Genomic DNA, 27,649 nt, shown 5'->3' with positions numbered 1-27,649 from the left:
TGTTGATATATTTAATTGTAGCCTCCCAGGTAACCGCTTCAAGTGTAACTTTGATAGAGTTGAATGTTGAGACAAATCCAAGTTCCATCTCTTACAATCATACATGCCATGTTCTTTACAGTATAACCACTCCAGTGTTAACTCTTTCATTGATTTTTGACCGGAGATAAAATTGAAAATTGTTTCCAGTATTTTGTGGGATAACGTGAAGCTGTTAATATATAAATATTGTAAGTTTTGACATCGCGCCATGTTTTCACTCAGATTTTCTTCATCATTTGTCCATGTACTCCAGCACAAACTAACGGCCTGTAAATTAGGAAACAAAATCCGACTTATCTCAGCCTCCTTCTCCAAGTCACCAAAATAGTAAAGTTTCTGTATATGACTGAGATCTGTGAGAGAGAATAAATCTATAATTTCACGTAAACTGCTGGAAGTATTGCTAATGTCTATATAAAGTGATTTTATGTTGGTTTTATTTTGTTTTAATAAACGTTGTAACTGCTTACTGTGCACATTGGTGTCCCCGTAAATGAAGAAATCTTGTAAACATAATTGAATATTTTCACTTTCAGGCATTTCTTGTAAACACGACATGAACATTTCCTGTATGTTATACAATGGATTATTGAACAAGTACTCGTAACTGTCCTAGTTCTATAGTCGCGTGTTTTCTCGTCTTCATTTATCACAGACATCAAATCATTTGATATTGCACACATCAGGTCAGCATTCATTTTACTTATAAATTCACAAATTTTTGACATGTCCAGAATGTCTTGAACATTTCTACATTTTTCTACAACAGTTTTCTGAGCGTCACTTTGAGAACTTATAAATATGGCGGCAAAGTATTCTTGCACTGTTTTGTGAGAAAACGATACTTTGATAATTTCTTTGATTAAAGTTTTACTTCTACTTTCTGACAGTATTCCTGAGAGAAGACTTAATTTCATGTCGTCTGCTTTGAGATATTTTTCAGCAACCGTTCTATCAAATACAAGCGTGTTTTCTCTATTTTCGTGAAATAATGTTTGGTAAGCTAGTTCTGCTAATGATGTTATAAGACTGTAAAAATGTTTACAGAATTCATGACTTTTGAAGTATTCTGGAATTTCACTGGCAGACGATTCACGAGATGGTTGAACTTCCGGGTGTTTCTTTGACGTTCTCGATAAAAGAAATTCAATGATATTGGTGTAAATTTCATGTTTTGAATTTCCTATAGGAATGTTGTTACACCATAGGCAAACTATATACATGAGGAGGAGTGGAATCACTTGCATGTGCTTTAGGCGACGGTCACGTATCACTTTATTAAAGTCCCGTCTTTTATTCTTCAATACTCTATCGTTTTTGACACCGGTCATCTTCCTTATAGCATTTTCTTCTAGTTGCCGCGTAGAATCTGCACTTAATTGAACCAATTCTACTTTTTTGTTTATTTGACTTGTTTTGAGATTTGAAACTCCAAGCTTCCACGGTCGGGTTGTCGTTAGGATAACACAATTATCACGTACGTACCGATGTGGGATTTTTTCTGATACTTCGCCACAACTATTTGCAGGGTGAGTCCATTCATCAAGACCGTCCAATATAATCAAGCATTTTTCTCTACGTAAAACTTCATCTAGTGATGTTGATGAAGGAAGTTTCTTAGTAATTAGCTGTTCAATCATATCGTCAATGTTACAAACAGAGGTACAGTCTCTTAATGAAACCAAAAATAAAAAATCAAAGTCAAATAACGTTTTTAACTCTTCCTTTTTAAAACAGGCGTAGTTTTCATCATGACAATGAGCCTGACACCACATGATTGCAAGATATTTTGAGAAAGCAGTTTTTCCAAAGCCTGCATCGGCTGATAGATAAATTTCTTGCTGATCTCCACTTCCGGTTGAAAACAGGTCTTTCATAGATTTGATCGGTGTTTTCTCCTCTTCATGACAAGTTAGGGACTTCTGTTTTACGGCGACTATTTCTGGCATCACATAGAACCCAGCTAGAGGTGTCTCTATTTCTTCAAGAAGCGGTGACAGAGGTATTGAACTACACCTTTTTCTGTAGAATTTAATCAGGTCGCCTTGAAGTTCTGAAAATAGAGTAGAAAAAGAAAACGTTAATCAGAGACATATCTTTCTATATAATATAATTATAGCATACTGAGAATACTTAACTTCAATTTTGCATGGTTAGGATAAGATAATATATACGACATGAGATAAGTAGATATGTTACACTATATTCATGTGGTTTGTTAAACTTAAACAATGCATATAGCTAAACTTGCATGAATTCATATACAAAACTAAGTATTTTAATCGTAATATTTAACACATCGTATACTTGTAATAAACATTGTCCGTCTTCATTCATATAATTAAAACATAAGAAATGTATGTGATAATGTAGATGTAAAATTTCAAAACGGCACAAGGTATCCGTATAATGCACGTGTCAACTGTACATCGGACAAATTTTCGCAAAATCCGGGGTAGGCGGGAAAAAAGGGGATATAGCTAGGGGGATTTCGAAGTGAATGTCTCAGCAAGGTATACTATTTTGTCGGAATGTTAATACTTAATATTCACTTGACATACTAACTTGTTTAATATATAATGATTCCTCCTGATTTCTCAATCATTATAGTTAAGTCACAATCGGAATCCCTCGGCTAATGTTCATAATAAACTTGGACTCAATATGAATTATTGCATGTCAATTGCATACTGGTTACACTGTCAATGCACACAATATATAAATCTTTGGGAGTTTTTCGCCAAAGATCGTAAGATACCCTTTAACATGTATTTATTAATAAATTTATTTGTTTCTGTAAAATAGTTATACTGAGCGGTATAGCGCAATGGGGAAAACTTCTGGTTTGTTTAATATGCATGTCCTACATGTTGTAATAACGAGGCCGCATAAGTCTTTTTCTTCTTCTCTTATTTATATTTATAAACTAGTCTACACTTGTTTTTATTTTGCTTTTGTTTTATATGTTATGCACTTATTTTGGTATCGTCTATAATATTATTTTAAATAACATCGTTTGATAATTAATTCAGTCGGATCACATCCGTGTCTTCAATTTTGCAAACACTTTGACATTTTCTATTGAAATTTACTGGAACAATGAAGAAAGAGAAAAATATGACAGCAGAAAGCATCGAACCCTAGACCTCTGTTACATAAGGCAATCACTTAAGCGACCGTGCTTTTGCTGATGTGATGGCGACTCGTATTCAGCTAGTGTGACTTTTCAAAACATTATGGATATATTTTCAATATGAATGCTTGTACATTACACTGGCAAAAACGGAGTTGGATAGAATATTTATTAATAAAATAAAATGTTTCTCAATAAAATCAGACTATAAAAATTAAAGTTACTGTAGTGGTTTTAGGTGTAAGAGTAACTTGTGATTATGTAAAACTGATGTTAATACTTGATTTCCAGAGAAATAGAGGATATATATTTGTTTAGTCAAGTGTAAGATCGGAATATATTAAAAGGTATATTTCACGAGTGGCGCAGCCACGAGCTTTTGGTGTTCACAAGGTGAAATATATCTCGATCTTACACTAAACTAAACAAATTGGCTTTTTATTATATGCAAGAAACGTTTAAAAAGACATTTAACCTAATACTAAATGAAAAGCGCGCCACAAAATAAAACAACGTGACGTCATTTACGACGTCACGTCATTAAGTTGGTTTCCAGTACTGTGCACGCTAGTATTTCACTGTAACAACGTAAGGAGCTTAAATTCTAAAACAGTGAAATTATCAAATTTATTCAACAGTGAACTTATTTATCTTATATTTCACTGATGTATTTCTATAAACCACCAAAAAGCATGTAATAAAAATGCCTATTCCGGTACAATTTTTATTAAAAATTTGTTTGACAAACATTTCTAATTCGAAAATGCTTGCTGGTGTACAATTATAAACATGTTCGGCTCTATTTCAATAGGTTGGCATTTTTTTCTTCCGGTTTGTTCAACTATAATAATAAGTATTTAAACAATGTACTGTTAACCTTTTAATATAGTATATATCTATGAATTTACTTATTTATGAGAGAGTTTAACTTGATATATTAATTACTGTGTTTTAATTTTGACGGAAAGTGCCGAGAAGATGCCATTGTGCTTAGCCATTAAAATGGGTTATTGAATATTTGCATACTTGAAACACATCATCTGTCATTTTGACGATGTTTATTATTGTATGGGTTAAATTAGTATAAATAAACAATAAAGCACAAATACGGTTGCTATGTTCCTGTGTCCGTAAGTTATTAAATTAGCATAGGGATAACCTGGTTCTTACAAAGTAGCCACCCCACCTGCCCCGTCCCCTTTCTCGTACTAAAGTCACAAGTGACCTTCTTGTTCTCAAGTATACTGCAGCCTAGACTTTGACTTCCTTTTCAGAACCCAGATGAAAATAAGATATAAAAATTAAAGATCTAGTCGAAACTTTTATGATTAAAATTATGTGTAAATAAAAAAAATTATACAAGCTAAATAAATTAACTGCAGTGTATTGATAATTTGAAATAAAATAAAGCTAAAACTGAAAAAACGTATTGTCGTCTGCTATCACTTCCGGCAGGAAAATTACATACTTCTTTTTTTCAACAAATATACAGTAGAAATAAATCAAATTTCAATAAATAAAATTCTTACCATTTAACCACTATTATTTTATAACTGTACTCTAAAGCAGAAACAAAATTAAAAAAAAAAAACAATAAAAAATCGTGTCATCACTGATTAATATGCGCGGACTACTGAAACAAACACAGCAATCTATAAATAGAAATTGATTAATTTTTGACAAGGAAGGATCCAATATTAAAGGTAATAGGGTGCGTAGGTACATCCTGTTGATTGAAAAAATGTGCATTCTCGTTGAAAGACTGAAAGAGTGTGTTTTCTACCTCACTTTATCGGTTCCAGTTGTGCAAGAAAATACTATTTCATAAAGAGAGAAGCTAGGCAAAAACACAAAAGCACACCCACAAACGAACGCACGTGTGCACACGCACGCGCGCGCACACGCACATACATGAAGGTACACACACACCAATAAAAACAATCTTATGTCGCAGATATTGAGAGGGTCGTATTAAGAACCCCAACAGAGTCGTGGTAGGGGCTAGGAGTTGGGGATGTGAAGCCTCCACAAACATCACAATTTTCATCACTTATACATGATTTAATTATATATTTTCTTGTCAAATGACAAGGCATTAGTCTATATCTTATGCATTATTTATATAAAGTCAAAAACATAAAATATTGTTGTTTTCATCAACTGATGATCATTTCTTGAAAGATTTGTTGCATAGAATATGAATGAGTTTAAAATACATGAATCTGTTGTGCAAACAGAATAAAATGATCAGGTAAAAAAATCCACACCTGTTTTAATAAGATTTGCTTGTGACATTCTAGGTATTCTGTAATTATTCATTTTAATCCCAAGAACAAGAATCATACAAATAGAATAGAGAAAAACAGAATCCCTAAAGAAAGTCCAACACAACATAATTGAAAATGTTGCAGGCTCGGTTTGATTGAGCCTGTTCATGGACGGTACTGGAAAGTGCAAGTTACCGTCCACGCCCCCTAACACCGGCTTAAGCAGAATTCAACATTTAAACACTAAAATGGTGAAATTTTGAATTTAGAAACATCCGCAGATGTGTTCATGCGGCGGTTATCATGGAACCTTCAATGTGACAGAATAGTGTCATTCCATGGAAAGAACGTATTGTATGATTTTGCCCTAAACGAGAAAAGAATGGGCGGAACTAAATAGAATAGAATTTTGAAAGGGGATCTGAGGTTATGAAGCCTGGATATCACAGATAAGACGTCCAAAGACAAATTTAAAAAACAGGCAACATATCCTAAGGGTTATTATACAGTATTCAAGTAGGAATAATGGAACCACCCAAGTTGAAAATGGCCAAGAAGAAGAAACTTCTATATAGCTATTGGGGTTCTTAATAAGCCACAGACAGTAAAGATAAACTTCATGCACTTAAAGGTCACAAAACTGTCAAGGAAAAGTGCTGTGTTGATAGCATGCAGTCTTAGATGTATTATATTAAAATATTTCTATTCAAAGTGGAAAATGGACAAAATTATGTATTATGTACATTGATTTAAGAACTAAAGCATTATTTATCTCTGGTAAAGGGACAATTTTCTACGGTGGCACAGAGGTGACATTTGCAGTAATTATCCAGCCGATGGCTGGTCTGTTTTTTGTTTGGCTTCCTGTAGGAAGAGTTTTCATAGGTCAGTTTAATATTCCAAAATAAAATCTAGGAATCTCATTTGGCCAAATGAGATTTGGCTAAAATAAACTGTAAAAGATAGTTCTAAAATGTTAAGGAATGAAATAAAATGTAAAGGATAGTTATAAAATATAAAGTACAGGACAGTTCTTTAACTCTCTTTTTATCCTAGGGCTTTTATTTGAACACACTTTGTAGACGGTCACTAGAGGATGTTTCATAATAAAGTATCTAAACTCTAGCTCTTTGGGGTTTTTAAAAGATTTTTTTTAAGTTTATACTATACAAATATAAGAAAAATCAATGACCCCTGGGACGGGGCCAATTTTAACTCAAGGGCTATTATTTGAAAAAACTTAGTGGACACTTATTGGAAGATGTTTCATGCTAAATTTCTTAGCTCTGTCTCTTTGTTTTCTTTTAATAGAAGATTTTTTTAGTTTTTACTATATACTCGTACATACAGAGAAAAACAATGCCCCACCCCTGGGGCGGGACCGATTTTGACCCCAGAGCTTTTAATTGAACAAACTTACTAAAAGATGTTTCATGCTAAATATATAAGCTTTTTTTTTTTTAAACACGATTGCTTAAGATTTTTCTTTCGGTTGGCATGGCAACCAGTGTTCTGCACTGCATGAAATTAAATTCTTTGAACAATTTTTAAAGGTGACCAGAAAAATAAAATGAAATCTCAGTGTTACAATAAACTTATCTTACATGCAGAAGGCCTTTTTGTTGATTCTTGTTTTCGTGATTTACCATAAATTATAAATGTACCTAAACGCTAAAATATGTAATGTTAATTACTTTTCCCCTTCTTTTGTCCAATGTTCGAAATTTGGTTTTTGTTTTTAAGCACTTCTGAAATTCCCCCAATATGAAACATATGAAACATGAAATAATAGAATATATTGGCTAGAATCAACAATGTATAACGAACTCTTTATTTTTACCATCATTAATGTTTCAGGAGAAAACACATTCAATTTAAGATGACACCTAAGACGAACAATTCTGGTGTTTTGGTCTAACAAAAAATGTATGTTACAGATTCAGTCAATTTGAGTACAGTATGGATTTGATATGGACATTTTGGACTCGGAAAATGAAAACGAGGCTTTAAGGTGTACAAAATGGACTGATTTGGCTTCGATTTGGACTTGAACAAGAGAGCAATGATGATCCTGAAATCCTTCACCTGTATATAGGCCCCTGGGCCAAGGCAAATTTTAAACCAGAGGCTTTTATTTGAACATGCATAGTAGACACCCATTCGAAGAAGTTTCATGATAAATATTCTAAGCTCTAACTCTTCGGGGTTTTTAAAAGAGCAGTTTTAAAGTTGTTACTATATACATATAGGTAAAAAAACAATGACCCCTCCCCCCGAGGGGCCAATTTTGATCCCAAGGCTTTTACTTGAACACAGTTGTTAGACACTCACTAGAAGATATTACATGCTTAGTATCTAAACTCTAGCTGTTTGGTACTTTAAAAGAAGATTTTTACAATACACATATGAGGAAAATCAATGACCTCGGGGTGGGGGCAAATTTAACCCTAGGGCCCTTATTTAACCCATTACACAATATACACGACTTTTAACGCCTTTCCCCCCCCCCTTTGTGTTGTGTCTTATGGCGAAAAAATGCCTTATTTAGGCCCCACACTTGTTTCTGTTTGAGAAACGTTGCTTAAAAAAGTTTCCACTTTTTCGGCGCCCCCAATCAAAAGATACATCATGGGGTTGCTAGAAGGGGAATGTGCCTCTTTCTGTTTGGGGGTTTGAAGGGGGCAGTAGTCCCCCTCATCGCCAAGAAAATTTTGGACTTGTGAGAGGCTTAAAATGAACCCAGATCAATCATTAGGTAACGTGTAACCAACGCTGAAAAGCATTTGACTCTATCTCAATCCATTGAGAAGTTGCAGCCTTTTGAAATCAATTTTGATGAAAAGAAATTAATGCAAAATACTGATTTTTGGCAATTTTGAGATGTCCCCTCGTTGCCATTGTAACAGGAACTTTAAGCCTGAGCATGTTGTTGCAAAGGCAATGGTCCAGTAAACATTTGTGCCAAGTTTGAGTAGTATTGAAGCAGTTTATATAATTTTATATCAATTTGAACTTGTAACGGTAGACTTTTCAATGAAAACAGCCATTTTTCACAAAATGCCCATGAAGTAATGGGTTAACAAACTTGGAAGACACTCTTAGAAGATGTTTCATGCCAAATATCTTGCTCTAGCTCCTTGGGGTTTTTTCAAAGAAGATTTTTACTGTATACATCTAGGGAAAAACAATGACACCCTTTCTTAGACACTGACTAGATGATGTTTCATGCCAAATATTAAAGCTCTAGCACTTCCGGTTTTCTGAAAGAAGATATTTTAAGTTTTTTCTTTCCGTTGCCATGACAACCAGACTTCTGCTTGGAATTAAATTCTTTGAACAATTTTTAAAGTTGACTACCAAAGGAACATTTCAGTGGAGTTTGAATGAAATTGTCTTAGCGGTTTATGAGCAGATGTCGTTTAAAGTAAAAATTTACGGACGGACGCCGGACGGACGGACGCCGGACGAAAAGCGATCACAAGAGCTCACCATGTCACTTTGTGACAGGTGAGCTAAAAATAAAAGCGAGGCTAAATGGAGTACAGTATGCATTTGATACAGATTTTTGTACTCAGGAATAATGAATTGATGATTTAAGAACAACGTGTGGTGCAAACCTAGAGGTTTAAGGGTGATATTTTATCAGGTGTTAAGCACAAAGAAATTCGTAATAGTTATATCACATGGAAAAGTAATGATGTCATGTGATAAAATGTTATATCACTTACTTTGTTTGGAATCAAAATATTGTTCTTCTTTCTCGGCTTTACTTGCTGTTTCCAGTTTCTTTTGTAACGTCTCTCCTAGTTCTGTCAGCTCTTTTCTCTTTTTATCTCCATGTTTATGAATTGTATTAACTTCTTTGACCCTTTCATCATTCAATCTTTTCACAGAAGCATCAGTTTCATCTTGTATTTTTGTCATTCCCTCGGCAGTTTTAGACCCAAGAGATAGATACTTTTCTTCTTTCTCAGCTTTACTTGTTGTTTTCAGTTCTTTTTGTAGCATATTTCCTATTTCAGTCAGACCTGCTCGTTCTTTATCTCCTTGTTCATGGATTGTATCAACTTCTTTGTCCCTTTCTTTATTTAATCTTTTCATGGAAGCATCAGTTTCATCTTGTATTTGGGTCATTCCCTCGAAAGTTTTTGACTCAAGAGATTTAAGATCTTCTTGTTTTCTTCTAATCATATCTAGTTTAATTTTGTCATATTGCTCATCTAATCCAGCCTTCATTTTGTCTTGAATTGCTGTTGCCACATCATCTAGTACTTTCCTTATATCATCTTTACCAATGACAAGAGTGTCATTTTCTAACTGTAATTATAAAGACCATAAAATATACAATATCAATAAATATACAAGTACATCAGAATTCAATATCTTTTAATCATAAAGTGTACATTTCAAAGATATAATTGTTCTATAGTATCTATTTGTAACAAGTACGTGTACAATGTTTGTTATTACTAATTTGTAAATTACATGCTGATCAAAATGATGATAGTTTAAAATGTATACAGCAAACCTTTGCCTATTGTAGTAAACACAATAAGTGTTTGTTCCTGTGTCGAGAAATAGTCACAAGGGCGTAACCAGGTATATTTACAAACAAAATGTTTTGAAAATTAGTATTAATCTTCAGCAAAAAACAATGATTGCCGTGTATTTAATTGAATAGTCTGACTTTATATTTTCATAGAAAAATCCTACTAGGTTATAAGATTTCATTTATAAAAAAAGTTTGTATATTTCCTTACGAGCCATTGCAATACGGTCAACATTTAAGAAGAGCAAACTATTTTGTTCCGAAACATTTCATTATGTTAACGTTCAGTAAATAACAGGCATTCTATTTTACAACGCATCGACGAAAATCGACCATAACTTAAGGAAAACAGTTGTGTTTTTTTGTAAACAACATGATGTTCCAAAATATTATTCACTATGTTCTAGTCATACGACGAAATGTTTAACGTATTCAAATGTTAAAATAGTTTAGTCACCTGTAATAAGTTTCTGTTTAGCTTTCTGTGCATGGGTGTCAGTACCTAAATACACGGGGTCAGAAAGGAGTTGCTGTAATAGTTGAAAGTAATTCTGAAGATCTGAGTCTTCTACTTCAAGTGTTGATGAATGTCGCACATTTCTTCCAATTTCTCTTGCCTGGTCAAGATAGAATAATAGCTATTATTTATCTTTTCATCTAAACCATTTAAAGGGTAAAAAGCTATATCAAAATAATAAAATATTTCTATAGAACATATGCAATACATAGCTGCATTTGTCAAGCAGAACAAATATGGTAATAAATACTGCAAATTTACGTAAAATAAAAAAAACATGTAAAAAATAACTTGCATGTTTTTTTGTTGTTTGTTTCTTCTTAAATTCATGGTACAGTTTTCTCAAGTTTGATTTTTCTTTATTTTTTGGCTTATCTAAAATGCATGTAGCTTAAACTGTGCAGCAATGATTTCATGCTTTCATTCGTTTTTAAGGAAATATAATCTTTTCTGTCATACAGTCATTTTAGAAACATTTTAAACTATAATATTTGCAGCTTATACTATATAGGTTATGAAATATACTGTAAACTATCATACTGTTAATTAATAGTAAAAAATCATTCCTTAATATTCTATATTTTTCCAGAAAGCAAGATGAAATTACAATTTATAATAGATATCATACCGTAGAATTAAATTCCTTAGATCATAAATATATATATTCATATTTTATTACCAAGTGCTAAACATAAGTCTTCATATTATTTATAAGTATCGAAATATTTGTTACCTCTGCAAATTTATTTGTCTTAGTATTGAGGTTTTCAAGTACTTTTCCCTGGAAGTCTTTGTGATTAAGGATAACGCTGATTATACCATTAAAGTCTGTTTCTGTTGCAGATGCCTTTTCTTTATACCCATCTGGGGGCATGAAGCATTTCGCAATTTCCCAGAAATTACTGCACCACTGGGTTGCATCACTGTTTTTGTACGATGGACCGTAGTACCTATGTGCATTCTGTATTTCAGTTTTTAAGTTATGACATATCTTGCTAGGACAGCCAGAAGAATTGCACCGTGTTGTGACATTTCGATGATACGTACATTTCCCACGCCCAACATTACATATTCTATTTGTAGGACACTTTACAAGATTTTCAGTGCAGCAAATTGAACAAGAAGTCCCACTAGGTAAGCCATTTAAGTAGCATATGTCATGTAAACATTTCAATTGAAATTGTTTGATTTCATTACAAACAAAATGTTCAACTCCTTCTTTAGTTAACAACACAGCTAGCTGAGCTTTAACCCAGTTATTGTATTTCTTTTCTAACAATTTAGGGTTATATGAAGCCATTGCTTGTAAACGTTTGTCTTTCCCACTAAAAGCATTAGATACATTGGCGTGTCTTGTAAGCTCCGAACTAAACCTGAGAAAACAACATATAAAATTCTAAAATATATTATAACATTTAAAGAGAGATTGTTTTACTATCATATATATTTGTGATTTATGCAATCTACTTTAGTTATGTCAAAACAAAAGGCTCAGAACGCTTGAAAAACATCATGTTTTAAATAAATGCAATGTTTTTCATCAACCTTAAAATAACATTATTTGATTCTTTTTCTTTATTTTTACCTTGATAAGAAAAAAGTACAGTAATTACATGCCTGGAATTATAAATACTTTCAATGTACATGTTGGCAGAAATTTCAAATTTAATTTTAAATTCATGATAACAGAAGATATACCGAAATGTACACAGCTTGATATACTTGTCATCAGTTTAAATTTCATGTACATGTATTTTGTAGCAGAAGACTTGTGTTAAAAAACAACCTTATTTATTATTATTTTTACATATAAAGCGCTTATCATAAATCGGTTATTATTTTTATGATTTCGTTTAATAGTAGATCTACAGTATCATCTAACCTTTAGGCTATATGAAGCCATTGATATTTCCACTTCAAGGATTATATACATCGGCGTGTCTTGTAAACTCCAAGCTAAACATGATAAAATTATATAAATGATTGAATATAATATTATATTTCAAGTATAATTGTTTTAATTTATAAATAAATAAAGATGCTATTTATTATACGGCTATAACCAAAACGAAGCTTTACAAAAAGTATCTTATTAGTAAATAATGTGCTCACTTCGCCAGACTTACCTTTGCTATTTATATATTGTTTCAATGCTTGAGATAACAAAAATAGTTGGGTTTTTTTTTTTGGTATTTTTTAATTATAATTATGAATGCAAAGAGGAATAACTCTTGCGATAAAGATGTTACAGTAATGAGCCTTGCCAACCGTGATGAGAGTAATGATACAGAACAATTATCCTAAAATATTTTATCCTAAAACATTATTGAAAATCTATTAGATTCCTGCTGAATAGTGTCTTATTTAAAAAAAAAAGAATGAAAAAATGTATGGGAATCTGTGCTTCTTATTACGGGACAAATTAAATTTCAATGACACTTTATATTCATAGTGTGACCATCCATAATGTTTAGGATATCTACTTTGTATCAAGTCAAACATGTTTATTTTATGTTTGTAAATGAAATGTGTAGCAATTATCAATATTTTTGTAGTTTAAAATTTGAGCACGGTATAACTTAAAATTTTTAGTAAGCATTGTGTTCACCATTAGCATTTAAGCTCTTATTATAACTGGGGTAACTATTATAATGATTTTGTTTAATGAGTGCCGTGTTATCTAACCTTGAAAGAATCTGAGAACAAGTCTATGATCAAGGTAATATTAAGTAGTAGGTATGTTAGATATGCTATATGCAATAACAAATAAATAGCGTACCAAATCCTTGCGGGCGTCAGCCCTCATGGAATAATAGCTTATTAAAGTTCTAATACATTAATTTTGCTGATGTCCAATTTTCATTCATTTCTAATATCCTTCAGAGACTGTGATTAAAACACTTGTACATACAAGTACCGACTTGTTAAAGATTGATGTTAGTACTTAATCTTTTAATTGCACTCAAAACTCTTTAACAATGTTTTTGCTTTAACAAAAATATTTTACCTTTTCATGAAAAAAATGGACAATTGTTTTTATTGTGATTATGTTTGAGAGTAATGTCTCAGTGCAGGCTGAAGTGAGACATTCAATTCAAAGTGAGCTGCATATGATTATTTAATCACATCAATTATCAAAAATAAATTTCTTCAATAAATATATCAGTCTGACATAAAAATATTTGAAAGAGTTCACACATTTCCACAATTCAAGGTAAAGTGCGAACTATTGTTGCCAAATCAACCTTCTTCAAGGATCGTGAGTTCGTTCGTCGGCGATGGAAAAATCTAAACTGTACGAGATAAAGTATTCATGAACAATTTCAACAAGAAATCATTTCCAAACGCCGGAAAGTAATTTTGAAGATGAAGGAGGTCAGAGACCAGGGTAAAAAAGTTTGGATTGCCTACTTTTTACATTGATGGACGTCCAATCAGGGGTATGAAGGAGAGGAACTTTCTATTATTGCATGGAATGTGCACGGGCTCAAAGCAATAACAGTATTGTTAAAACTTTTTAGATATTATTACAAATAGTGACATTTCTTCTCTGTATAAAAAATGGACCAATTCCTTAAGCAATATTACTCTTAATGTTCGCATCATTTATACAGAAAATTTCAAAACAGGAATGATCGAAGAAGTAGCGATGAAATAGTTTTGTGTTACAAAGAAAATTTATCTCCTGGTATTCAAATTGTTAAAAATTATCACGATACTATTATTTGGTTAAAATTAGACCGCACATTTGTTGACAATGAAGAAGGTATTTATTTATGTGGAGTCTATATTTGGTGTGAAGATTCGCCTGTATACAACGTTCTGAATGTTGATTTATTCGAAACGTTAGAATTGATGTTAAAGAAATAAAATCGGTCTTAGCAGTGTTTATCGGCTATTTAATACCGGTTTGGAGATTTGGTGTGTAAGAATTGACCACGAAGGCCGTAGGCCTAATAAGATAAAATAAGGAAGATCAATAATTTTACTTTTCAAGCGAACCATATTTTTATATAACGCTGTTCGATTTTGCACCAAGGTCTTACTGTTGCTAAGATATAGAATTTATTAAACAAAACAAAACAAAAGAGAGAATAAGAAAGAAAAGTTATTTTATCCAACTTTCAACAACACAAAATACGTCTTAGAATGGATTGTATATGTATTGTGTTTACATCAGTGCCCAATTTATCATTATTGTATGATTGAAATGACGTCAGCGTTAATGAATAGCATGTATGGAGGGCGTTTGTTGCCAAAAATCCAGACATGTATAAAGTGTGCTTTTTAAAAATTACTTTTGAAAATGCGAACGTGTATGCCTAGCATTTTTCACTTTTTCCGTGCATTGCCAATAGTATGCACCTAAATCCAAACTTTTAATAAAAGAAAAACAAGTTTACATATAGATTTAAAAAAACATGGCTAAACAAAAATAATAGTCTTCCTTAAAGGGGTGGGCTCTTACCAAAACAGAATCGGAATTATAATGGCTAAAAATCTAAGTTGTAAATGACTTTAACTCCTTGGGGACAGTTTTTAACTACACTGGTAGATTTTTATTGAATCAAGAACATCTGAAAAGTAAGGCTTTAAAAGGCTATGAATGTGTTGTTATGTAAATGTAATGAACAGGATCTAAGTCCAAAGTTATTTTATCAGTAATTTACGGTGGCACAAAGGTGACATGTGTGTGTGTATCACGTGGCCACGAGATAACTAAGTCGTGGCCACGAGATTCTATGTCGTAGCCACGAGTAACTTAGTCGTGGCCACGAGATACTATGTCGTGGTCACGAAATAGCTTAGTCGTGGCTACGAGATACTATGTCGTGGCCACGAGGTAAATAACCAATCAGATTACACCATTTATATGAATTACCCTAATTAACTAGACATGTGCTATAGTACAAAGATGCCCCTTCTTCACCAGTCTGTAAAAGCGCCATTTATACAACTTATTGACTGGTCAATAATTTTACATTTAGCGTCACTGTAATCCTGATTTTTGACCCTATGATCTCAAAATAATTAGATGCCCTCTACTGATCAGGTGCAATGATATTTCTGGGATCATATATAAACCATGGTTTATCCCTTCTAAATTATTCATCAGACAAGGATTTTACCTTAAAGGCTATCTACTGTCCATGGGCAATGTCCCTTCAAAATAAAATAAACCAGGACTTATTCCTTCTCATGTTATCGTATAAACAAGGTTAACATGCCGTAGTACGTACAAACTGACCAAAATTGTCCCAACAAAGGGCTATAATCAAAATTAATGTCTGATTGGCCTTGGGAGGTGACTTTCTAATATGATCCTAAATACAAGTTCAAAGTGAATATCTTCAGTATTTTCAAAGATTAATGTTGCATCTAAAAGTAAGTTGTTAAGTTAAAAAAAAATCATAATAAATATAGTGTATTCTGATTGGATAATATTCTCGTGGCCACGACTAAGTAATCTTGTTCCAAAGACATAGTATCTTGTGGCCACGACTTAGGTATATCGTGGCCACGACATAGTAACTCGTGGCCACGACATAGTATCTCGTGGCCACGACTTAGCTATCTCGTGGCCACGACTTGGTAACTCGTGGCCACGACACAGTATCTCATGGCCGCGACTTAGCTATCTCGTGGCCAAGACATAGTAATAAACGACGTAGAAATAAAAACGCACACATATCACCTTTGTGCCACCGTAGTTATTTGATGTTTTTATTGTTTTTATACTGAACTATTCATGTGAAGTAACGCAGTTAAAGTATAGTTAAAATACTGGAAAATCGGTCAATAATCGCACATAACATGTAAATTTTACTAGAATTTTGAATCTTTATACTTTTCCTAAAATCTTAGTACATTTTTCTCAGGTTTGATTTACTAATGTTTCAGTATTATACAATCGGCTCTCTTGCTCTCGAAGTCATTGGGACCTTTAAAGATATCGGAATAACTAAATTTCGAGATAAACGTATCGGGGTTTGAACGGTCAGAAACCGATTTACACCTTTTTCTACAATTATGAAAAAGATGATGCTTAACAGATGAGTAAACGTTGAATGAATAATGGTACACAAATTAAACATAATAAAATATGGGTTGAGTTCAAATTTGGCTTCATATCGTTTATTTTTAAATAGTAAAGTTGGCGGGTGGGGGTATACATTACCTTTAGTGACAGCGCTAGTTAATATAACAGTAACATTAAGACTCACCCTGTTTTTAATCAAAACTTCTTTGACATAATTTAATGTCCTTTGTCATAAGAAAATGCACGTCAAGGTATCAGGCGCAATCAAGCTTGCACATTTCTAGGCTATATAAGTTTTTTAACATTACAAGAGAATTTTGCTTTCCCCAGAGATAGATATCGATTAAAGTAAAATAAGCACATAATGTAAGTTACAGTTCTATAAAAGCGAATGTGATTTCGTCGTTTATTTGCAATGAAATAGACAAAGACACAGAGTCAAAAGAACATGTTTATTTCGGCTATATAGATCGGTTAGTAAACGGTCGAACTGAGAAAATGTATAGGTAATAACTTAACCTGGTGTAAAATATGAGGGTTTGTGATTGTAATTTGTAAGGGTGGAATGCTGGAAACATACATTTTCTCTGCGAAACATTTTTTAAAGTCTTTGAGGTAGACGCTTATACATTAAAATACTTTTGCGCTGAACAACGGCTTTGTAACAAGTGCTTTTCTGAGAGTAGTTATTAGCAAATGGTACTTTGCAATGATTGTTGAAATCAATCTGGTCTCTGTCCCAAACTTTATATATGAACGTATACGCTCCCTCACAAGAGTAAGCATGACATGGCGGCAACATGTGTTGGAACGTACCTGTTGAATCATTGTATTACAACAACAGCCCCATATAAAATTCGCCTCACTAGTAAAAATTACGCTGGATAATTATTACAACTTTTACATAATTGTATTATTTTAAAATAAATTTGTATCTTAATCTGCTTTAAACCTGTCAATTTTTCAAAGGGTCAATCACTTAAATTCCACAATAAGCATGCATACAATTTAATTTTAGTTTGTATTATATTCACATCTCAAGTGTGTGTGAACGGAATTGTAATTTTGTGACATTTAACTCAAGTTGTTTTAACGTCCTTAATGGTCCTAAATCCAGACAATGCATTATAACAAAATGTTTATAACAATGTTGAACGAACAATGTTCATCAATTAACTTAAAATTAACTGATCTATAAGCGAAATAATTTTAATGTAAGTATCTACCATCATATACTCTGAAATAACAACTTACCTTTATGATTTTGTAAAATTACTCCATTGCGTTTTTTTTCTCTTCCTATTCACAAACAAACATCATTTGATTTTGATTTGACGGGGGATATATATTTATACTTATTGTTATCTTTACCTTCTATCACGTGACAAGTCATGTGTATATCATGTGATACATCATACAACCGGGACACGATATGACCGGACTTTGTCTGTTCTTAATTTTGGACGCCAACCTTGACTTGATAATTGATATCTGATAAATCTTTAACTTATGATATGACTGTTGTTATTCTTCTTGTATTAGAAAGGGGGTTGTTTTTATTGAAAGAAAATAATTATTTTACCAATAACGACTTTTAGTTTCACTTGAACCAAAGGTACATATAACCTTTATTTTATTAAATATGGTTTAATTCACGATATATTGAGATGTATGTCGATATTTCAATATATCTTCTACCACCTTGTAGCATACTTACTTATGGAATCATATCAAGGATAAAAACTATCTTAGTAAATAAACAAAATTATAAGTATGTGCTTTGGTATTTCAAATGTATGTGGTACTGTACATATGATTTGTTGACACACAAAATACAAATAATGTTTTGAAAAATAATTGAAAATGAATGATATTATACTCATGATAATGCACTTAGCCCAAAATGAAAAGAATCAACTATCCTTCTTAAAGCAAAGCAAAAAAATAAAGGTGGTGAACGCAATCGACAGTGTATATAAAAATAAACATCATTTGTATGCACACATTATTATTGATAAAGCCTTTTTTATATATATAAATGTATATATATATATATTTCTTTTATTTTGAAAACCTATTTTGAAGCTGCTTTTGATAAGAATAAAAGAGAAAACATGCACAAGTTGCTTTTTGTAATTTTAATTATTTTTATTCCAACAAACGATGACGTAAACGAACTTATTAATGTTTTCTTATGTCTTTATTTACATTACTTATAAACGTGACACTTTAAATGTAGATGCTTTGTCCATTGGTACAAAACTCCTTCACCGATAAATCTGACATTAATTTTGACATTACCCTATATACTGATATTTTAGATAAATAACAAGATAAATTGTACAGATATAATGTTCAAATCATGTATACCACAAAGATACAGATTGTTGTACTACAATTTTTGTTATAAAGGACTATTGTGAAAAATCCTGGTTCTAGAAACAAGTACAGTCTGGTATAGAAAAAAAATGTTCTTTACGGACAACTCCGTCTCTCATACTTTCGATTATATTTTCGTTTACAGATGTAAACAATAAACACTGTAATTAGAAGACGCATTGTATAATTTTATTTAGATACATAGTACATTTAATGAACTTGAAATTTCCAATTACTCCAACAATCATGTTATACACCTAGGCAAAACGTTTAATTGGACCCAATTTATGCCACAAAACTATTTTTTCCCATACTATGCTTATTTACGATAATAAAACGTTACGGAGCACCTGAGTATCTTCAAGTCTACAGCAAAAAAAAACAAATATAAAGTTGGTATTAAAATAGAGCGTTCTGATAACAGGATACATACATTGGTCTGTATTTCCCTAGCTTTTTGGTTAGAAGTTACTTTGGTTACTCTCTTATGTACACCTGGCATGTTACTTACATTCATTGCTCCATATTTAACGTCAAAGAGAGTTATCAACATATGTTTATGAATTGTTTAGAAAAAAAACTTACTCCATCCATTCTAAATGTTAAAAAAATGTATCCTTGTTTTGCGTTCGAGTATAAAGACTTATATGTTATACATTTTACTGTACAATACGGGGATATATTTGGACGAGTACACAGAATGGAAAGTCAAATATATTCTGTTTTGTAAAGTAAAATGTATAACATTTTTTATCATATTCCTTTCATTTGAATTAGAATATCATCATCATCACCCCCATCAAAACAACCACCAATGTTAGCATTTACGCCACCACCATTATCACCAATAAAACCACTACCACCATCAACAACACCATCAATATAACCACCAAAATCACAACCACTTCCACCATCATCAATAACAGCTCTGTGACCCCTGTCAAATTTCTTTTAAGAGGAAAGGTAATAATTCATGTATAAAAACATAAGTTTTAGGATTTGACTGATACAACGAATACTTTTAGACTTTACAGTACTCTTGATTTATAATTACTATAGGTTCAAGAAAATAACAGTTAAAATTGCCTAAACAAATTATACATTGTAACAACCTATATTTATCATTAATATTTGTTGAATAAACATCATAATTAAATAACAGTCAACCGAAAAATACCACACTGACACCCCTTATCTCGATTATTACATTGACAATAGTATAACGCTAACATTTAGCGGTCTTAACGCTTTGTTTATAAAGCAAATGACGTCATGTCTAAATATAAAGGCCCGGTCACACAGCCCTCCACGGGGTATCGCGGCCGAATAACGGCCAAAAATTTCTGCCCGTGAAGCAGACGCTGTTGGACGCTTTGAGGTCGCGATACAGCCGTACTTTACCCGTCGTTACACGCGGAAAGAAATTCACACGCGGTTGGCCGCGCGAAAAAGTTTTGGGCTGCCCAAAAATTTAGTCCGCGGGTAATCGCGGGCGGTACACGTGGTACACACGCGGTAAAGACGCGGTACAGACGCGGAACGAACGTGCTAGGACGTGCTACGGCCGCGGTTAAGACGTGGTTACACGCCGTAGGATGCGAAATTTTAGCGGGAAATCGCGGGTGGAGAACGGTCATAGCACGTTTGTTCCGTGTCTGTACCGCGTTGTTATCACGTGCATTAGCGTGTGTACCGCGTGTAAGCACGGACAAACGCCTTTCTCCGCGTAAACAGCGCGCCCCAATACCGGCCTAATCACGTTCAATTGCGTCTTGTACACGTCCCAAATACGATTGTCCACGGCCTTATCGCGTCCGTACAACCTCTGATTTTAGGTATATAAAAAGCGCGATTTGCCGAGCATTCGTCAGTTGTGCTCCAGACGTCAAGGGGTGAACATGGATCCCCGTCACCGTAATGACCTCGTCTTGCTGCTCTAGCAGCATCAGAACCAAGTGGTACAGGTCCATCAGCTCCTCATTGACAGAAGAAGACGAAGGAGGAGGAGGAGGGTGGTCCGTAACATCTGGGTGCGCGACTGGATTGGCAGGAGACCTGAGCTTGGGCTGTACGATCGCCTGATGGTGGAGCTCCGTAATGAAGATCAAAGAGCCTTCCAGAACTTCATGAGAATGCTACCTGTCATGTTCGATGAAATTGTGCAGAGACTGACACCAGCCCTTACCAAGGAGACCACCAACTGGCGACCACCCCTTGATCCAGGCCTGAAGGTTGCCCTCACCCTGAGGCACCTTGCTTCTGGCGCCAAGTACCGTAAGATGCAGTATGGCTGGAGGGTCCCTCACAACACCATCAGTCTGGTGTTGCGCGAAGTGCGTGCGGCCATCGTCGAGGAGTTCCGTGATGAGCTGCTCGCGCCACCACAGACTGCTGCAGAGTGGCGTCCGATTAGTGCTTCTTTATTATACCCGTGGTAGGCCGCGGTTCCGCCGCGCTTCACCCGCGATTATGGACGCAGAACAGTCGCCGGCGTCTGTTCCGCGGGCATACCACGGGTAAACCTCGGGTAAGCCAATTTTGCACATTTTCCACCACCGGCAACCGCGGGCAAAAAAAAAATCGCGAAATTTTACCCGCGATACAGACGCGAAAGGCTGTGTGACCGGGCCTTAAGCACGGTTATTTATTGCACAAGTACCCAAAGGTCCAATATAAAAATAATATATTATGTTGGGGTTCAATACAGGAATATATCGGACGGTCACAAGGTCAATGCAGATTGTCGAATGGTTAAATTTATTAGATATACGGTTTATTGATAATTTTAATTAATTGAACTGTAAATGGGTCATGCAAAATGTAAGGTTTTCATGTATACATTTAATTATATCAATGTTTTCTTAGTCATTATAAATATGACTCTTTAAAACTAGGTGCATTATATTTCATCGGTTGGATAGAGATATTCAGTAGATAAGATTGTTTAATGAAAGTGAATCATATTGCATAGGTCAAAACCTATCTTTAAATTGCAGCAACTGCGAGTTTGAGAGATAGCCGGTTTAACTGTCAAACAATACTGTATCCCTTCGTTCAAATATTTGTACTTTAAATAGGTATATACTTATATTCCCGTACTTAACAAAAAAAAACAAAGAAACAAGCAAAAAAAACAAAAAACATTCAGTTCTACTAGTTTATTTGTCGCCACCGAAAGAAAATATAAAAAACATATTACTGAAAATAAATTAGAATTCAACAAGTTTTTATGTAAGAAATACCTAAGCACTTGATCGATGATTATCTTTCAAATATCCGACAACGCATTCTCTTACTAATATAGCGTTGCTCAGTCATCTTCAAATGTAACAGTTACACTGTGGCGTTGATATATGTCACAACGCCGCAAAAATATCGCTTCAGTGGGGCTTTATGTCGCACCATTGCCGCTAAATGTCGCATCATTGCCGCTTAATGTCGCACTTGCCACTTAATGTCGCAAAATCCTCTGCCGTTACCTGACACAATGTTAATAAATGTTCGACGATTTTCCTTTGCCGTTAAATGTCGCAACAGCAGTAAATATCTAATTCATGTTAGCTGGTGGTATTAAAGACATTGTCAGACTAAATGTCATAACATATACAGTAACTCTTGAAATTAAGGTATGTCCTAAGGTGGCTAATTTGTGTCATTCGTGTTTTCGTCCCGCGACCCGCCAAGCGAAAAGTCGAGATTTAACAAGTCAAAATGGCTAAGGCGCGGAGCTAAAACACGCTCATTAGTGGGAGCGTGGGGCGAAGTAATATAAATAACTACGGCCATTATGCACATCTTCTGGCCATAATCGCATAATGGTGAGCAGCAACCAAGTATTAACCCCTAATTAATTCTCGGCGGGGCGAAAACACGAATGACACAAATCAGCCACCATAATGTCCTGATTTATCTGCCGACTTAAAAAGAAAAAAATGAAAAGATGATTGGTTTACAATGGGCACATTGTCAAGAAATATTTCAAATATTGACGAGAAAAGCATTGATGCAAAGCATCAAAGGCGACGCCAAAATATATTTGATCAAGCTTTGCTCCTTAATACTTAACAGAAAATGTGTATTTTATATCAGTACCATAATGACATGTGACCTGGAGGCTAGGACCATGTTTAAGTTGAAACTTGCACCCTAAAGATAAGACTCTGTCTTGCTAAGATAAGTCAACTAACCAATCACTAATTAGACGCATATGCTTAAAGACAGAATTTCTTCAGATTCATTTAACCATATGCAAGGATACCCGAGTCATCTGCATATAATTAAAGATTATTGCTTAGGGTTGCAGACATGTCATTGACATATATTAATCATAAAAGAGGAAATAAAATGTTCATAAAAAAAGAGTTATGATTTTTATGTTAATAAAAAGAGGTTCATAAAATGAACCCCTTCGGAACACCATAGGCACTTGGAGCAGTAGTAGAATGAGTATCAGCCACGTCCACCGGCTGCTGTCTACCAGAGATAAGACTTGAACCATGTAAGAAAGTCATTTCCTATGGCAGATGCTTGAAGTTTCATGTGCAGTAAAGTCTGATTAACAGTATCAAATGCCTTTTGTAGATCTAACAGTATCATATATGCAATACTTCCTTTGTCCATTTCAAATTTAATACAATCTGATAAATGTGTCAGGTAAAAAAAAATACTTCTAATCTCGGTTTGAAACTGCCTGACCATGACTCGAACCAATGACTGTCAGACTATCAACTGAGCTATCCGGTCAACTACATATTATCTCTTAAATAATGAACAGTTCTTAACCATAACATATTTCCCCACTATATTGATATATGTCCTCGAATTTCTGATGTTTACAGAGCTAGTGAATTAACCTCTGGGTTATATGCAGTCACAAAATGAGAAAAACGTGCAGCTTGACCAGGACTCGAACCGGTGACTCACAAAATAATGTACCGAGGCGGTTGCGATTATGCTTTCTGGTCGCTTACACATTTTAGATACATGTATTTTTTTTAACAGGTAGTTTAATTCTAAATTAATACATATAAGAAAGAAAAATACTTACAAACTCATAATCTAAATTAAAATAACAATTTATATATTGCTAAAACGGGGCTTTGACAGTAATTGGTTGTGCCATTATTTATATCAGGTCAATTTTAAAATGAACTAATACATGTACTCTATCTAAATGTTTGTACAGATAAAAAAGTTTTTTCTAGATAAAAAATTATCTGTGTCAGTTTTTTATGTGGCACGAATTATCCAAGTGCAAGCAACAATCTACTCTATGAAAAGTCTGAAGTCGGATTGACTCTGCCCAAGACCTGGAGCTTGAGACCGGGGTCCCTCCATTACAGAAAGATAAGACAGGAGATGTCCTTTTCAAACTATGCTCATGATAGAAAAACAAAAACAATTCAGAATATGATATTTTTCAGACTTTATGAATAATATTGCTTGATCCAAGTTTAAGGACATTTACTTCCCTTTAAGGACCAGTACTGACCTACTAGCAGAGGGAGTCAGGAATATATATCTATATTGCCATGCAACCGTCCGGTGGAATTGCACCATGGACCCTGCCATCACTAGTAATGGACACTAATTTAACCCCAATTTTGGATATGTCATTATGTAACCTGCCAAATCTCACAAGTTCAGAAAATAAACCACAACATCCAGGCTAAGTCACCCTAAACAATATTCCTTTCACTAGATACTATTATTAGCCAGCTAACACTGGGTATAAAACTATAACCTGTAGACTAATCAATACATGTATTATGATATATACATTTAAATGACAATCTCATCCCTTTAATAATAATGTCTTAAGTGTAACTCTTTAAATACAGAAATATTATAAGTCTCATCATATCCATATGCTAGAAATACATGTATGGACATAACATTGATATTTTCCAGTTTCGATTAAATAAATGTGAAATCCTATTTACATTGGTATTTGGATATAATTCAAAATCATGTTGAAAAGAAAACTATAATGAATAGTATAAAAGTAAAAAAAAAATCTCAAATAGTTTATATAATATAATACAGATTAAGTTGAGTTTAAGTATTAAATGCATATCTCTTACAGTAACAAATACTGTCTTAACTTTCCATTAGACGTTACTATAAAACAACAAACTGCATAATTATATATCAAGTGTTTTAAATATATTTAGGATGATATCCTTTCTCTGTTTCAATCTATGGACATGAGTACCTATATGCATAGCTTTAATTTTCTACCTTTCATTTTACCAAAGGTTATTTTATCAAAAATTTAAAAAAAACTATAAAACATAAAATTAGTTACAGGGTGAAGATTTTCCTGAAACAAATATCAAGGAAATTACAAATGAAAGACTAAAAAATTTTCAGTCAAAGGAAAAAAAAACCCTAAAAATATTCTATAAATTTTCACCCCTCGGGCCTCTTGTTTTTGTGAACTGGCGAAAACTTTCTTTTAGTTTATAAAACAAAATAGTTTTATTAAGGGACAAAAAAGAAAAAAAATTTAAAAAACAAGTCTTTACCCTTTGGAAAAAAATTAAACCCAAAAGACCCCCAAAATGAAAAATTTTAAAATACAGGCTTGGAAAAGAAATTTGGGGGTAAATTTTTTCTCAAAAGTGGGGGCATTACAATTCATTGCAAAAAAAGGTGTTTTAAATATTCGGATAAGGTAATTTGAAAAAAAAAAAACAACTTTTGCAATAGTAAACGTTTATGGATAAAAATAAAATAGGTTTTTTTTTCAACGGTTTTCCATTCCCAATTCTGATGTCATTGCAGGTGAACTTCTTCTTGTATGAATATTTTAAAAATATATATAATTTTCAAATATAAACATAGCCTCTCTCGGGCCTCACAGGCCACCTTTAAAAGTTGCTGACGAAAAATGTTTGCATAACAGTATATAGAACGAAACAATTAACATAATTAACTAAAATGATTAAATTTAAACAGTGAAAACTATGAAATAAAAAAGAATCTATGATAAATAACAAAAAATGAAAAAGAATACAAATAACATCAATGTCGACCACAACGATATTCGGAGTTCTGGCTTTTAATATTACCAATAAAGCTAAGGGACAAGCTGTTAAACTGAGCCTGCAATGTCATGAACTGTCGTTGGAATATGTTTTATCAACTGAGGCCGTTTCGCTATGTGATCTGATTAGGTACTTTGTATTTATTTAATAAAAGTCTGATGGACAAAACCTTATTTCGCTTATGAAATAAGTATATATAGAGGATATTCAAGTTTCTTCTATAAATACAGGATAAATGCAGTAGCCACGAGTGGAAAATTTGATAATTTCATGTACCCACAAGTAAAAAATAAATTTGTATTTTAAAAAGTTATTAAAATTTTTCTATTTTTAACCCCTTATTTTTTTAAACCTTTTTGAATATTTGATTTGAATACAAATTTGGGAAGAATTCGTTTAAATTTTTGTGCTTGGCTAAATTAAGAAGAAGTTTTTGGGGAAAGACACCAGTAAAAACAGGAAAAATATAAAAATAATTTTTTACAGTAAAAAATCGAAAAAAAAAATAAACTTTTATTTCTCAATGTTTTAAAAAATTTTTCATTTATAAATATATAATAAAAAAAATTTACTCCGAAAATTATTGTGTTTTAGCTTGCTGAAAAATGTTTCTTTAAAATTTTAACTGGCAGAAACCCTTTCAAAAAACACTTATTTTAAATGGTTATAAATTCATGCGCATCGGTAATTTCCTTTGGGTGGTGCACAAGTTCAGTGTCTTGCCCCCACTTTTTGGGCCGGGTTCTTTTCCGGGGGAAAACTGTGATCTCAAAAGGAAATTGATTTTGAAAAGAGATTAATATTTTCGTATTTAATATAAATTTAACCGATGTGTTTTTTCCCAAAAGAAAATTTAAGAAACATCAAAAATAAAAAAAAGTTTTTTGACGTTACATTGCATTCTTAATAATACCGAAAAAAAAAGGGAAAGCGGTACTAAGAATTATTTGTTATTTTTTTATTTTTTAAACCAAAAAAATACTTTTTTTCCCGAGGAAAAATTTTAAGAAAAAGGTTGCTAGAAAAAAAGTCGTTATATGTAAATTAAAACCTTAAAATTGAAAAATAGGGGTTTCGGGCCCCATGCACGGTTGAAATCAAATCCACCCGCGCCACTTTAAAAATTTTTTGCCTTTTTTTTTAAAAAAAAATAACATTTCCAAAAAATTCTATGGTTGTTTGTGTAGTTATTGATTCCACACGATGCTATGCCGGTGTATTTAGGGTCGTTTTGCACACATTCGTTTTAACCAAAATTAAGTAAAGTGGCGTCCCCTTGTCAAACTGTACAGAAGTGTTTGCATACATGGCAAATAATTACATCGTGTACGTGCAATAAGTTGGAAGAGTAAATATGTGGGCTCTAGTATGACTATGTGTTTCCCGTAAAACATGAAAACGTGAAACAGAATTCAGCGACAACAGCAAACGGCAATTTTTACCCACTGCGTCTGCGACGAATACCCCACCGCCTCTGCGATGGAAATATCGCTTATGCGCGAGTCGCAATTTTAATGGCTATGTCATATGTCTAAATATTGATCGTCATATTTACACACACTTTCGGTAAATAGGGAATAATCGGGAACGTCGGGAGATTTCTTCTTCTTCAGATGCCAGCTCTAGTCTGAAATATTTATAGAGAAGGGGCACCTGGTGTTTTTCCCCCCCCG

At 33.3% G+C, this 27,649-nt stretch overlaps 1 protein-coding gene across 1 annotated transcript; it reads right to left on the bottom strand.

Moving 5' to 3' along the window:
* Positions 1–334: 334 nt before the first annotated feature.
* LOC132739908 (uncharacterized) lies at positions 335–15,457 on the bottom strand. The gene is made up of 5 exons (XM_060727740.1): positions 15,420–15,457; positions 11,710–11,881; positions 11,242–11,469; positions 9,171–9,759; positions 335–2,095 (listed from the first exon to the last, which is right to left on the bottom strand). The coding sequence occupies exons 1-5, from the start codon at positions 15,455–15,457 to the stop codon at positions 489–491; spliced, it is 2,634 nt and encodes an 877-aa protein (XP_060583723.1). The 3' UTR covers positions 335–488.
* Positions 15,458–27,649: the final 12,192 nt, after the last annotated feature.

Source organism: Ruditapes philippinarum, unplaced genomic scaffold (assembly GCF_026571515.1).
Source record: "Ruditapes philippinarum isolate M1 unplaced genomic scaffold, ASM2657151v2 ctg6769_1_1_1_1, whole genome shotgun sequence".
NCBI classification, from domain to species: domain Eukaryota; kingdom Metazoa; phylum Mollusca; class Bivalvia; order Venerida; family Veneridae; genus Ruditapes; species Ruditapes philippinarum.
Note: the sequence above shows the minus strand (reverse complement) of the source record. Positions and strands in the feature narration are given on the sequence as shown.

What these genes read in the sequence shown, in the direction of transcription:
- LOC132739908 (XM_060727740.1), bottom strand. Translation starts at nt 15,457, where the DNA reads ATGGCGCTTTTACAGACTGGTGAAGAAGGGGCATCTTT. An exon ending in GGTGAAGAAGGGGCATCTTT is followed by an intron (nt 11,882 to 15,419) that starts GTACTATAGCAC and finishes TTGTTTTCTCAG; the next exon opens with GTTTAGTTCGGAGCTTACAA. An exon ending in ATATTTTGATTCCAAACAAA is followed by an intron (nt 2,096 to 9,170) that starts GTAAGTGATATA and finishes CTCTATTTTCAG; the next exon opens with AACTTCAAGGCGACCTGATT.